The 15,070-nt window shown below is 39.7% G+C and overlaps 2 protein-coding genes across 2 annotated transcripts in view; one reads left to right on the forward strand and one right to left on the reverse strand.

Moving 5' to 3' along the window:
* Positions 1-2,458, forward strand: part of CCDC88A (coiled-coil domain containing 88A) — a 125,527-nt gene extending 123,069 nt beyond the window's left edge. The window contains exons 32-33 of the mRNA XM_060169354.1: positions 805-904; positions 1,432-2,458. Coding sequence (XP_060025337.1) covers positions 805-869 — 65 coding nt within the window. The 3' untranslated portion in view covers positions 870-904; positions 1,432-2,458. The remainder of the gene's footprint in view (positions 1-804; positions 905-1,431) is intronic.
* Positions 2,459-6,589: 4,131 nt separating this feature from the next.
* LOC132531518 (prolyl-tRNA synthetase associated domain-containing protein 1) lies at positions 6,590-8,527 on the reverse strand. The gene is made up of 2 exons (XM_060169368.1): positions 8,362-8,527; positions 6,590-7,098 (listed from the first exon to the last, which is right to left on the reverse strand). The coding sequence occupies exons 1-2, from the start codon at positions 8,443-8,445 to the stop codon at positions 6,667-6,669; spliced, it is 516 nt and encodes a 171-aa protein (XP_060025351.1). The 5' UTR covers positions 8,446-8,527; the 3' UTR covers positions 6,590-6,666.
* Between the last annotated feature and the right edge of the window lie 6,543 nt (positions 8,528-15,070).

Below are 15,070 nucleotides of genomic sequence, written 5' to 3' on the forward strand. Positions count from 1 at the left end.
GTGGTCTTTGATGTTACTATTGCAAAACGATTATGACTTGCTAAAGGCTCAGATGATGGTTAGCACTTTTTAGCAATAAAGTATTTTTAAATTAAGGTATGTACTTTGTTTTTTAGATATAATGCTATTGCACACTTAATAGACTACAGTACAGTGTAAACACAACTTTTACATACATTGGGAACTAAAAATTCTTGTGACTCGCTTTATTGCAATATTCACTTTATTACAGTGGTCTGGAACCAAACCTGCAATATCTCCGAGGTATGCCTGTATTAGTACCCCAGTTTTAGATGAAATTGAATAGCTTTCATATTCCTAGCTTAGATTTCTAGAAATTACACCCTTATTATTTGTGACATTGTAAATTTATATTGTTAGGCATTGGGTCCCCTTTGATCAAAGCAATTTTAGTTCTAACAGTGTAAGTAGGTATGTTATTTGCCAATAAAATATGCCTCGAGCCCTGGTTTTCTTAGTAAATAATACAATTATTTCATTGTGGATGTTTCTGCTGCTGCATGCAAGATTATTTTTTACTTTAAAACTATATGTGACCATTTAGTTAAATAAACATAGTAAGTAAACCTATCTGACACTAAGAGGGCATAAGTATATTACTTAATAGCTTTTAAAATATAAAAATCAGTCTTTAAGTAAGGAGATGTCTATCAGATTAATAACATTTCCAGAGTTAGATTCCTTCTCCTTGCCCTACTCAACAAGAGCTCTTTAGTTTCTTACCTTCATGAATTGTATTGTTTAGCCTTTCATTAAATAACATGAAATGCTTTTCTCCTGCAGATGTGGACAAAGTACAAGAAAGCAGAAATTCAAAAAGCAGGTCTAGGGAGCAACAAAGCTCCTAATTCTATTACCCACTACATGACATGTGGGCCAAGTGGTGAGTTTCTTGCTTAAAATGTAAATGAGATTAATCTCATTTATACAAACTAACTGCATTAAGTATAAGAACAAGTGCACATTGCATTAACAGATGTAAATATTGCTTGCTTTAATTCATGACTTTCTGTCTTACTAGTAAATCAAGATTAGGTGAGTCCCAAAAGATTTTGCCCATCAGTGCAGGAAACCAATCTTTAAAAATTATATTTCTTTTTTCCCCTCAATTTAAATTTGATTTTACTAATGAGTAATGTTTTAGAAATTATTTTCAGTTTGAAGTCTGTCTTTGTGGTAGGAATACAACTTCTGTGCAACATTCTTGATAACTGAGGAGAATAAACTAAATGCCTTTTCTATGAAGAGCCACTCAAAAAAAAAATTGTCTCTGACTTTCTGTCACTCTCATCCCTATAGAAGTTATCTGGTGCATGCTGTTCTTTTAGTGGTTGCTCTGTATTTTATATCTCTTATCTTCAAGCTTTTCTTATATTTTCTTTCTTCTTTCTACCTTCCAACTAAATACAGAGAGAAAAGTGTCCTTCAGTTTCTCAGTGTGAAGCCTTTATTTCTGAAGTAACAAGACACCCAACTATAGGAATCACTTTTTAAAATCTTTAAGACTTTAACAATCCTTCGTGACTAGAGCAGGAAAGAAATACAAACCTTCATTCCTTCCTTGAATCAAGGAGCACTACTGGAGTCAACTGCCAAAATTTTTAGAAGGTTTTGTGACTTACTGTACATTGTACTGTTAAGATCTACTGAATAAAGGATGTTCTCTCACTAAGGACCAAGTGTTTTAAGGTTTCAAGAAGTACTCCAAGAACAATATACTTCTTTCATCATTTGTTTATGAATTTATCCATGTTTGCTTAATGCTTCTGCTAAGTATTAGTCTAAATCTAGCCATTATATTTAGTTGTGTAAACCTAAATTAAATGCTGTAGTATGTTGTGGGATGTACTATATATCAAGATACAGAGAACATTGTTTTGGCATGTCAGAGCCTTATTTGGTTAGCAGACTGCATGTGTTGGTATTCTTTTTTTTTTTTTAAGCCTATTATTTTATGCACTGCAAAAGAAATTCAGTTTATGAGATAACTCTGAAAAGTCCATAATAAGATAGGAGTTATAAAAAATTTACAGTGATATTAATCTTTCCGTATCCCCCACTAGCAACACTAAGCAATTCACACATGGATCTAAGGTAATTAAAGTGTGTTTTTCTGAAACTTTTTTTTTAGTAAGATGGTTTTCTAGAAAATGGCATTCCCAAGATAAAGCTGTTGTGTTTGAACTCATTTCCCTCCTTTAGTACTGGGTTATGTATGTGTTTGTTTTTTTAACTTCAGAGCTGACTGTTGCTTAAGAAGTTTTCTTATGGCAAAAATAATGTAAATAATTTACTATGATCTGCATTTTGCCAGGAACTCATTTATTATTAAGGTTATCACTTATTAATAAAAATCTTTCTGTTTTTGTCCTTTATAATACATTAAAGTTGGTAACTGTTATCGGTACTTTTGAAATATTTGTATGCATTTGTTACCTTAAACATTTGAAAGAAGCACAAAAAAAAGGTAAATTTAGTCAACCCAGGGAAACATCAATTTTTTTGTAGTTCCAATTTTATATCACAGTTTTATTTTCTTATGAAGTCAAAAAACTGCATTGATACTTACTAATGCAAATTCATTATTTAACAAATATCAGAATAATCTTAAAGGTCTGAAATGAGAAAGATACTAACTTTTTAATTTTAACAATATACTTCTTAGGCTCTCACTACCAGCTCTAAAAATCTTTTTGGAATAATTCCATAGTGTGTGGTTTATGAACTGTGTGTTTCATCACTAACCTAGTAGCCATGAGATACATGTCTCCCTCTCTCCCTCCTTCCTCACACCTTTCTTTTTTTTCTTTCTCTTTCTGGTAGGCCAGTAACACTGCTGTGTTCATAGTCTACTTTCAGAAAGACCATTAATGAAAAACAGCATGTATAGTTGAAAAGAAACTGAAATGGAAGTTAGAGAACCTGGACTTCATAATGCCACCATTAACTTAGGTTTTGCCACCAAGTAATGCTGTAAAGTTAAATCACTTTTAAACCCTTGGATGAAAGGTGCTATGTAAATGTAAATACAAAGGATTCTTACTAAAATACAAATATTGCACAACAGACATATTTAAAACCTATTCTCTAGACTTTGAAACATGTCTCCATCATGACTCCCTAGATTCAAGTATCAGACTGATAATGGGTATCATGGCAGTCTAGAGACACTTGCATGTAAAAAATGTAAATTCATCTTTAGGTGGATAAATTGAAAGTAAATATAGAAATTATGTTTTAGCTAAATACAGTGAGTGGGTAACTTAGATTTATATTAACTAGCATCTAATTTGCACAACTAGGACACATTCCAGGACATTTACTGAAAGTTGAAATTTAATGAGTAGGAGGTAGCCCAGTGAGGGTGTATGATATCACAGCTTGGTCTCTACAGGACACTAATATCCTAAAATAGAGAACATGCTGACTGAGGCAGCACATTACTGCTTCAATTAGAAAATGCTTAAGGGTAGCCTATAGAGTACTAAACCTGAGTGGGCTGACCCTGAGAAAATGCAGCAAGACAACCAAGAGAATACTTGAGACTGCAAAAGTGGAATATTCTAATTATATTAATCACCTTTTTCATACCATTTCAAGAAAGGATTAGATAACCCATGAATATTTTACCATCTCCAAAAGATACCATCAGAAGCAAACTTAGTATGAAGTCATGCTTTTCCCTTAGATAAACCACTTCTGCCAAACAAAATAGTGTAGCCAACTAGAAACTAACTGGGGCCACTTTCCGGACTGGGGCCTGACATGCTTTTAATGATCTGGCTCTATTCTAAATCAATACCCAAACCCCCTCGGAAACTAAAGAACTTATATACAGGGTAATAGCTTCGGCCCAGAGCTCCAATAAAAGTGCTTCAGATCTGGCAATGTGGAAATGTTCGGTCCAAGTTTTTGAACTGGTGGTTACCAAAGAGTACACAAAACAGGTTTGTATGTAGCACCTTTCATGCAAGGCATGGTAAAAGCCTATTTAAAAATCACTGTGCATATTACGAAATTGCAGCCACCTCACAAATGAAGTATTACAGCCTGCACTGTCTTAAAATTTTATGTCAGGAAGTGAAAAAGATATTGTACCAAATCTGGAATTACAATGAGGAGTAATAATGTATGCTAAATGACTTGTATTTTAAGTTACTTTTTATGAGAAAAGTGAAATTTTGTGTTTTCTTTTCTGCTACACTTAGTCTTGAGATGTATTTTTTTCTTTAAGCCTTGAATGAATAATACAAAAGGAGCCCATTTTATAATATAAACCTTGATGTACATGTTGAGATATTTGGACAAAGAAAATGCCTTAAAAGGAATGCTTATGGATAAAGTTGCACTTACAACACCTTTAACAAAACGTGATTTCAAATTGTCTTTTTCTTTTCTACTAAGGGTTCTCTCTTTCAGTGTTTGCCATTGTACTTGTAACTGTTATTAAATATCAAATCCAATAATATAAAAGATGTAACATTTCCTTTAAAAGTAATGCTACTGAGAAATTTGGAGTTGAATGGCAAAATGTTTATTACTTGGCTATACCTAATATAAGCCACAGTTCATAACAAAAAATCCAGTTTATAACAAAATAGATACCATCATTTGGCCCATTTGTCTTTTTTTAAAAACATTCATTATTTTTCATTTTAGTTTTTAACTTTATTTCTCCTAAAAAAATTAAGTTGGTTTAACATTCACTTGTTAAACTGATATAACAAGAGGTGAATTTTAAACTAATATAAAAAGAGGTGATTTTTATAACAAGTGGTCAGCAATCATAACATATAATTTAGCCCAATATTATTCTTTCCTTTCCCTTTGCCCTAGAAAACCTATTTTATGTGTTTCATAACATATAACCTTGTTTAGATGATTCTGTCCTAATCACTTTGGGATGAGTATTGGAGGTTTTGGGAGAGAACTGAGAGTCTATCAGTCTTGTCAACCTCAAAATAGGTTTAAATACAATAATAGATTGTACAGATCAGTCTCTTTCATTTTCACATCTAGACTTTGGGAGGCGTAATGTTAGAGATGGCAACCTGCCTTGTGTCCTTGGGCAGGTCAGTCTTTCTGGGCCTGTTTTCACCATAAGGTGGGGAGGACAGTTAGACCAGTTATCTGAGGTCCTCGGTGTCTTTGCTTCTGTTCGTTAAACCTTAATTTTATATGCAAAGCAACCTAAAATTTCCTCTTTCTTAGAGAGATAGTACAGAGTAGGCAAAAACTAACATAGCACCTCAGAAATAAGGTTATCATTTATGGAAAATGTTTCTTACTAACTCATCTCTTAAATCCATTCTGTATTTTATAAAAATTCTGCCTTGAGTAGACTTGTAGTTTACACATATATCCAAAGATGACAAGTTTTTACTTTTGCCTTTCAGTAATGCAAATTGGTACAAATTAAGTACAATTTCCCTACCAGAAGCAAATATTTTTTTGAGTGTTCAACTTTAGGAAAATATGATTATTTCTCAAATATCCCACTTGATTGTACTCTAGAGGAAACGAGAATTTTCCTAAGACCTCTAGGCTATTTTGTAGCCTAGTCTAGTCAGACCCTCAACTGGGGTTTTGTTTGAATCTAAGTGAGGTTGGAAAAGTACATCAATTTTCCTCTGTTTTTGAACTAGTCTCTATATGACAACTGACAATACATAATCCTGGGTTCTTATACTGCTTTAGATGCCACAGTTGAAAGGGGATGAGTAAAATTTAATATAGCCTAGAGGACAAAGGAAACTTGTTCAAGCATGTTCACATTTTGTAACCTCTGAAGACTAAGCAAATCCTTCTTAATGGCCTATGTATTTTCTGCTCCTGAGTTTTAAAATATAATTTCATTAGTATAATGATTATGACATAACATTTTCCATCCCTACTTTGAGTGTTTTTCTAGATTAAAATTTTATATAGAATTTTATTTAAAAATTAGCTTATTTTTCACTGAAAAAAAAAGCATTGGTTTAAAAGCAAACACCCGGTAATAGGAAGGTTTTGCCCTTGCCCCCTTGTTTAATTATATTGCTGGGTAATTCTTATTCCTTAATCCTCATTCCTCAAAGATAACCACTATTAACAGTTGAATATATTCCCATATTCCTCTTTTTCCCCTGTATGTACACTGTCATATATATAATTTTATATATGCTGTTTTTGCAGTTTGCTTTTTTCAAGTATAACACCTTACAGAAGATGTAATATAGTTAATCTTAGATAGTTAACTGATCTTAGTTTTGATGTTAATTAATTAATATAGGCTGCTACACAGCTTACAGGATCTCAGTTCCCCTGACCAGGGATTGCTCCCCCGTGCCAAGGCAGTGAAAGCCTGGAATCCCAACCACTAGGCCACCAGGGAACTCCCTGTGTTAATTCATCCTTAATTGTTGAAGGCATTCCTGTAACAAGTAATTGTCATGGGGGAAGGGGAGGGTGGAATCTCTCAGCTGACTAAAACTACCTCAATATATCTTCTTAAAAACAGCTCCTTTAAGATGAAATAGTTAAATAGCTCCTTAAGTAGTTTAGGTAGTCACCAAACCAAGGTGCTATATATATCTTACCACTTTTAATGCTTTTTATAATTACAAGTGAGAAAAACAGCTTTCAGAAGTAAATGTATTAGCCCAATTAGTTTTTATCAAAATTTAGTCTTATGGGATCGTGTCCTGTCTCCTTCACAAATGTGAGAAAGTCTTCAGGGCTCAATCCCATGGTTGCAGCATTCGTCATTGGATGAAAGTACACCTTTTCATGTCCACCTTCCAAAAAAGCAGAATCCAGAACAAATTTCACATCTCCATCATCACAGAAGAGTGCCAACGGTGTGGCACAGCCTTGGCCAACTTTCAGTTTTTCTAGCATGGCTGTTTCATCAGCAAACCGCAGATTTCCACTTCCAACACCTAACTGCTTGGCAAGATCATTTAAATTAATTTGTCTATCATGAAGAACTGTCACCAGCCAATAGTCTTTTTTCTTTTTGTCTTTAAGAAATAAGTTCTTACTATGTGCTCCTTTCAAATGTTGGATATGAGGCATCATTTCTTCAACTGTAAACACCTGTGAAATATCACATGAGAAGTTTAAAAATAATATGCATGTATACACACACTGCACACATACAGTTATCTGTATATTGCCTGGTGGGTGTAAGGTTAGGGAGTACTCAATGACCTGGATTTCACTGGTAGAGATCCATCCCCAGCCCATTAGCAAATAAATCTCATCTCAGGGCCTCAGGAAGTATTGATAGTTTCTCTTAGACCAGTTCTCCATTCCAATGTGCAGGCCAAGCCTTCACACTCCTAAAATGTTTTTGTTTTTCCATTAAACTTTTGGTAAAGTTTATAGCAGCCCTGACAACACTGTAAATCAACTCTACTCCAATAAAAATTAATTTAAAAAAGTTTATAGCAGCCCAGACTCCTATTCCTTGGCATTCCATTACATCCAGGCCATATGACGATCTCCACTCTATAAAAAGATAACCGCAGAGAGGGAGTGAGGGCAGGGAATGAGACCCTGGACTAATATACAGAAAAAATCAGAAAAGCTGGCAATACGCGCAGTAAAAAGGAGAGTATGTGGACTATAAGGGAGGCAAAAGGGTCAAAGAATATACTTTTGATGAATTTCTCTAAACTTGGAAGATCATCACCATATCTAGCTAATTATCATTAGCTGTTATTCAAAAGTTGGGCAAAAACTTTGCCCTTGCACCACTCAGGTTACGTACTGGCTCCGTCAGATATGTGCAAAAAAAAAATCTTCCCATCAATAAATCATGTTAAAAAATACCAAACTCTAACCTTGGCATCCTGTATGCATGTGCAGCCACTGCAAAAACGGGTTTACTGCTTGGCAACTTACATACGCATAAAGTTAACACACTGACCAAACACCCCTAGCCAGTTTGAGATGCGCAAGTTCTCAATATGTTGTACTAGTTATCAACATAAAAAATCACTCCGAATCCCCGGGCGGTCCAGTGGTTAGGCCTCCGCGCTTCCAGTTCAGGGGTCACGGGCTGGATCCCTGGTGGAGAACTAAGGTTCCGCACCCCACGTGGCGCGGCCAAAAAAAAAAAAAATCACTCCAAGAAGAAAACATGAGGTTTTTTCACAATAACATCAGCGTCCGAAGTGGAGAGGCCCTTGATGGTACTTTCAGGTCCCTTTCGTACTCTGGATCCCGGCAAATGCCTTAGAACGGAAGTTTCTGCGGCACATTACCCCTGGGACATCTAGGCTTAGCGCCTTCGCCCCATAGAAGCTGCAGCAGAGCCCACCCCTTCCCGGGGTGGTCCCGGCGGGAGCGCCTCACCTCCGGGTGCTCCACGACCTCCGTGCGGATAGCCAGGGCTTCGAGGCGCTGCTCCAGCGCTGCCCGCAACTCGCCTCCTGCCATGCTACCCTCGTGGCGCTAACGGACGCGGTGGCGAGAGACCGAACGGAAGAACTGGGCGTGGCTTCCCGCAGTCCACGAACTGCCAGCCCAGACGGAAGTGCCTGGAGGGACAGGAGCGGTGCCGGAAGCCCAAGAGTGGGCGCTTTCCGGAGGCGGAGTTGCGCTGGGTTCGCTTCGTTACCTCCCCGCGTGCTTGAAATTTGCGTCCGCAGAGACAGACTTACCAGACGTGCAGAGTTCCTTGCCCCGCGTCCTGCGAGAGGAAGGCGCCTGCCTTCTCACAGCCCTCTCTAGCCTCGCTTCAGGTTTCCTAGATACAGCATATCTTCCATTTAAACAGAATCAGAGCCACATAGCAACTCAGCTTAGGGAGTGTTGGGGGAGTAATCAACTGGACGTGGGCTCGGCTTGACTCAGGAGGTGGACTGAGGCAGTCAGAGGCTCCTTACCCGTTCTGTCCTTGGAATGTACTTTCTGCCCGCTGTTCCTGAGCTAGGTGCTACTTGAAGGATGCAGCCTTGAGAGAGTAAGGTGTCATTGAAACCATCTGGACTTTTTTGGTAAGTGCAACCCCCCTTCCCCCACTTAAGGCCGCTGTATAAACTGTTAAGATTCTGGCGAGTGGATATCCAAGACAAACCACCTATGTAAGTTCCCTTGCTTACTAAAACTGCCACCTATCAATATGGAATGTCCTGCCTCTTCAGTCATTCTGTTACCTCCTAGGGTGTGTGTGTGTGTGTGTGTGTGTGTGTGTGTGTGTGTGTGTGTGTGTGTGTGTGTGTGTGTGTGTGTGTGTGTGTGTGTGTGTGTGTGTGTGTGTGTGTGTGTGTTGGTGTGGGGGCGGAGGTTTCACCTGGGGAATTACCTGAGGTCGTGAACCAACAGGGAGAGAAGGAGCCAAAATCCCTCTCCTTTTAAATAATCAGCTGTGGGGCAACCACAACTCTACCTTTTTCAGAGGCATTTTTCCTACCTCTTTGTGGGGTGTTTTCCACTATCCTGCAAAAACCCTCACTCCCCACCTTGAACGAGGCCTGATATTCCACTAGAGTTTCACTTATGAGTTTAGGTTAAGCCTCAACTTGTTACCAAAGCTGTTGCCCCAGAATCATACTCTTGTCCCGGGCTTGAAGGGAAACCAGTTGCTCTTAACCTAAGTTTTGGGAGGAAGCTGCAAAGAAAAACACAAGAACTGGTTAGAACCAATTAGGCACTAGATGGCTGAAGATTTAACTTCCAGTAGACCTAGAGCCTCATGATACATTCATTGTAATACCTAAGCATGCTAAATGACACACCGACCGGTGCAATGACAGCTGACAGTTGCCATGACAACAACTGGAAAAGCCCATACAAGGACCGAAAAGGAGAGTTGCATCAGTTCCAGGTCCAAACCACACCCCCGTTCTCTGATAAGTCATGAATATTCCTCCCACTCTTTCCAATTCCCTCCCTTCTACCTCAACCCTCTTATAAACATAGTGTCTCCCCTGGAATTGGGTAGAGAAGTTGATTCGCAAACGAGGTTTCCGCGTCTCCATTCTTTAGCCATTAAATAAAGCTCGTGCTGTTCCAGTCTCAGCATAGGTTTTGTAATTGGCTGTGTGAATCCGATCGGAAAAAGAACCTCCCTGACTGAGACAAGGGGTCTCAGTTTGGGCTAGGACCCCAGGGCAGGCCAAATCAACCAATTCAGGAATAGAATCCCAGATAAAACGTAGATATTCCTAGGGACGTTTAATTCTAGTAGGAATATATAATATTTAGGTCATTTCTGGGGTGCAAATTGAAGGCCTGGTGAGGAAGTCTCTTAAGAAGACACTGCAGGGACTTCCCTGGTAGCACAGTGGTTAAGAATCCGCCGGCCAGTGCAGGGGACACGGGTTTGAGCCCTGGTCTGGGAAGATCCCACAGGTTGCAGAGCAACTAAGCCTGTGCATGTGCACCACAACTACTGAGCCTGCGCTGTAGAGCCCGCGAGCCACAACTACTGAGCCCGCATGCCACGACTACTGAAGCCTGCACGCCTAGAGCCTGTGCTCCGCAACAAGAGAAGCCACCACAATGAGAAGCGTGGGCACCGCAGTGAAGACTAGCCCCCGCTCACCGCAACTAGAGGAAGCCCGCACGCAGAAACGAAGACCCAACGCAGCCAAAAATAAATAAGTAAATTTATTTTTAAAAAATAATAAAATATACAGGAGGATGTGCATAGGTCATTTGCAAACGCTATGCCATTTAATGTAAGGAACTTGAGTGTCCACAAATTTTCATATCTGTTGGGGGGGTCCCTGGAACTAATCCCCCTTGGATACCGAGGGAGGGTAATATCTGAGTCCTCACCCACATGACAACCTTGGAGGAAGCTGTGAACGAGGAAATCAGAGCCAACTTCACGATTTCACCCAGAATTGGCCTTGGATAATACAATTTTAAAAGTTCTAAGCTTAACCCACCTCTTAAAACTATTAAGCCATGTTTTCCTTCAAACAGTCCATCCAGTTGTTTGATCCTTGATTATAGAACCAACAACAGGCCTCTGCCCGTGGCCACCTAAATTCAGGTCAACAGCAAAAGCAATGTACCACATTACAGAGTATTTAGAAAACTTAGATAAGGGGGAACGGATCACTCAGAACATTTTCTCCATGTTTATTATTTTATTTCTCCGTCTGTGAATTAGCTTCGTTTATGTCTTGGCTCATTTAGCTATGGAGTGAATGTTAATGGCTTTCACACTGGTTTACATGAGCTGTTTAAATAATCAAGTTATGTGCCTTTTATTTGTCATATATCCTCCAAATGGTTTTCATTTTTCCCATTTAAGAAGAGATTTTTTTTTCCCCTGCACCGCGCAGCTTGCAGGATCCTAGTTCCCCAGCCAGGGATCGAACCATGGGCCCTGGCAGTGAAAGCCCAGGATCCTAACCACTGGACCGCCAGGGAATTCCCAAGAAGGGATTTTTTTTTTTTTTTTTTTTTGCGGTATGCGGCCCTCTTACTGTTGTGGCCTCTCCCGTTGTGGAGCACAGGCTCCGGACGTGCAGGCTTAGCAGCCATGGCTCACGGGCCCAGCCGCTCCGCAGCATGTGGGATCCTCCCGGACCGGGGCACGAACCCGTGTCCCCTGCATCGGCGGGCGGACTCTCAACCACTGCGCCACCAGGGAAGCCCCCAAGAAGGGATTTTTTTTTTAAAGTTTGGTTTTATCTACAGAAGTTACTTATTTTTGTGTAACCAAATGTCATTCTTTTTAAGTTATTTTGATCTAAGTATAGAAAGCTAACCTCCAGCAATAGACTATTCGATCTATCTTCTTTTTTATTTTCTTAATACTCAATTCATTAATTCATTTAAATTTTACTTTGGTGTATAAGATGTGGTGAGGCTCATTTTTTTCACTAGGTTTCTGTCTAAGAATGAAAGCATTAGAATACCAAAGACCACCTATATGAAGATATGACATATTGCAAATGACTGTCCTTAAAATATTTGAAGACTTTCAAGAATACCCAGATTCAACCACATTGACCTGAGCATAAACGGGAAAAAACTGGAATCTGATTGTGACTAAGAAATGTGAATCATGTCCAAAACTAGGGAAACAGTTAACCCAGAATAAGGTCTACATGACAGCTACGAAGGAGGAACACAGAGGGGAAAAATTGACCGTGGCATCCAGCACATTGTCTAGGCAAATAGGGTGTTCTGATCTGGAAATCTCTTTGGATGAACTGCCATCCATCAGGTATGCAATGTGTGAATCCCTCCCCCGACCCATAGCCAATCCATCACAGTTCAGTTTCTTAAATCCTTCTTCTTCTAACCACCTCCATCACTCTAGCCCAAATGACTATCATCTCCCCCTGGTCTACACTAATGTTCTCTTAATTTTAGTCTACCTGTGGTTGAATGACCAAGTACCCTGCTCCCAATGAGTCTTACCACCAAAGATTTTTATTATAAAATGAAGCTAAATCTGTCTATGGTAAAAGAACCTTATATCACTGTTTAGAAACTATCCTAACCCAAGTTTAATGCATATTTATATTTATTTATCAAACATACGTGTCAACATTGTATTAAATACAAAAGAAATGCTATCTTTCGCATAGTCCCTTGTCCTCAAATACAATCTCAAATTTACATTGGAAAAAACAACATGAAACATTAAATTCAAAATTATCAGCATGAACTTGAGAAACTAGACATCTAGTCACAGAACTTGAATATGAAATCTCATGATTCTAGGAGAAGGGGTAGTATCTGATAAATGGGGGTTACCAAATTATTTTACAAACAGGGGAAAACTTACTAAAAAGTCTTCTGGGGGAATTCCCTGGCGGTCCAGTGGGTAGGATTCTGGGCTTTCACTGCTGAGGGCCCACGTTCGATCCCTGGACCGGGAACTAAGATCCCATGATCCGCATGGCACAGCCAAAACAAACAAACAAAAAGAAGTATTCTGGCATTTCTCCAAGAACACACTGAGGGAAAGACTCTTATTATCCTTAGGAAGAGTGTGGATAATTGACAGACAAGGAACGAATCTGAAAAGGAGATCTGGAAGATGGAGTTGTGCCAGGGTCCATGAAACAAGGGAACCTCATCTTACGTCTGCTCAAAGTAAAGGAACAGCTACAATTGTAGCCTACCTGGCAAAGGAAATAAAAAGGCCAAAATTGAAAATATTTATCAACACCAAGGGGACTGGGCATCACTGCGTTTATTAGGTGAAGAATGTTAGAAACCCCCATAATTGCATAAAACAAAGGGCAATTCCAGGACAGGTAAGTTCAAAGCCATCGTAAGAAGCTGTGCATACCCAAAAAGAAAGCGAGGCAATTAAAAAGCAAAATGCTTCTTGCAATCTGTGTCTCTTCAACAAATCTTTTGGAACAACTCTATGTGCCAGGTACACTATAACACATCTATATGTGCCATGCTTTCTGCCCTCAGAGACCTTAAAGTCTAGTGAAGAGGACTGAAACATTCACAGAGGATAAATCCAAGAAAATATGCCCAGAGCAATGAGAGTGGCATAATGAGGATGCTTTGGGAGCCCAGAAGGGCACTAAGAAGACAGGGGTGGTATGTCAGGGAAAGCAGTAGGAGATGACACCAATTTGAAGGGATAAGTAATAGCTGATCAGAAAAAAAGGGATCCAGCTGAAGAAACTCTGGAAGAATGGAGAAGCAGCATGACATGTCCTGAGGCGTTATGATTTGGTGTGACAATAGAGCAGAATGAGAGGCCTGCCAGCAGGAGACGAGGCTAGAACTAGGCACAAAGGATCCTAACTGTCAGGCTACGGAACCAGGAGTATCCCACCATAAAGGGGCGTGTTAAATAAATTAGGTGACTTCTTCCTAGGGAATTCTATATTCTCAATCATGCTCTCAATATTTAAGGCTATAGGGAAGTACAGTTTGGTAAATGGGGAAAATGAGTTATAGAAGGGTATAGACAATATGCCCCCAATTTTGCTTCAAAATACACATACCTGTAGAGGAGAGTAACTTAAAAAAAAATGAAAACAAACCAAAAAAACTGTTATTAGCATCCTCTTTCTCTAACCCATTCCAGGAAAACTGGTTTCTAAAGGCCCATGGAGGAGTATTCATCCCAGGACAGGAGACGATGGAGGTTAGTTCCTAGAGCAACGGAGGGGAAAGCATCTGCATCCAAGAGGAAATTTAGGTTTCCTAAGAGTCAGAAGAGAGAGTGAGGACTGGGGTGGGGAAGATGGGACGGTGGAGGACAGTTCCTTTTTTGGCACTTTGTCCCTCCAGTGGGTGGCAAGTTGGGAACTTGCTGTCAGTGGAAGGCAGTCCACCTGGGGCAGCCCTTCCAAAGCACCCTCTGAGCACCACTGCTCAATGAGGAGCCGTGAAGAAGAGGACAATAATCCCACAGTCCAGTTCCCTGGCTTATCCTAGGTTCCTGCATGATACCATGGAGAAGGGAGAAAATCTCAGTAATAGCCTCAGGTTAACTTTCCTTCCAGCTCCATCATGTGGGGAGTTGGGCCAGATTTAATTAAATTCAGTAAAATATGATTGAAGATCAGCTAAGTGCTCAAGGTACAGTGGTGAGCAAAACCAGACAGAGACACTGACCTTGTAAAGCAAACAGTCTCTCGGAGGGTACAGCTTTAGTCAAATACAGAAACAAATGCTAGGTTGCCTGGGTGACAAGTGCTAAGAAGGATATAATAGGGGAATCGCATCTAGTTTAGGGGAGGGCAGAGTGGTCAAGGAAGTGAAATTTAAGATCTGAAAGATAAGTAGGAATTAAGAGGGCAAAGCAAGGAGAGAAGAGTGTCCCAGGCAAAGGAAACAGCATGACACCTTGTGCAAGGGTGGGAGGAAGCAAACCAAGGCAGAGGTACTGAAAGAGGTCAGTGTGGTTGGCATGCAAAGAGCACGGGGACTGGGGACATTGTTCATTTCCTACACACTGAAGCTGGGAACTGTCAATGAAAAAATTAATCACTAGTCAGTCTAAGACAGACATGGAAACTTTTATTCGAGCCAACCTGAGGATTATAACCTGGGAGGCAGTCTTTCAGAAAGCTCTGGGGACTGTTCCAAAGAGGTAAAGGGTGAGGCCAGTATGTGT

This window comes from Lagenorhynchus albirostris, chromosome 13 (genome assembly GCF_949774975.1).
Source record: "Lagenorhynchus albirostris chromosome 13, mLagAlb1.1, whole genome shotgun sequence".
Classification (NCBI taxonomy): domain Eukaryota; kingdom Metazoa; phylum Chordata; class Mammalia; order Artiodactyla; family Delphinidae; genus Lagenorhynchus; species Lagenorhynchus albirostris.

Coding starts and splice junctions, on each gene's coding strand:
- LOC132531518 (XM_060169368.1), bottom strand. CDS start 8,445: ATGGCAGGAGGCGAGTTGCGGGCAGCGCTGGAGCAGCGCCTCGAAGCC. Junction 7,099..8,361: donor AGGTCGTGGAGCACCCGGAG/GTGAGGCGCTCC, acceptor GATATTTCACAG/GTGTTTACAGTTGAAGAAAT.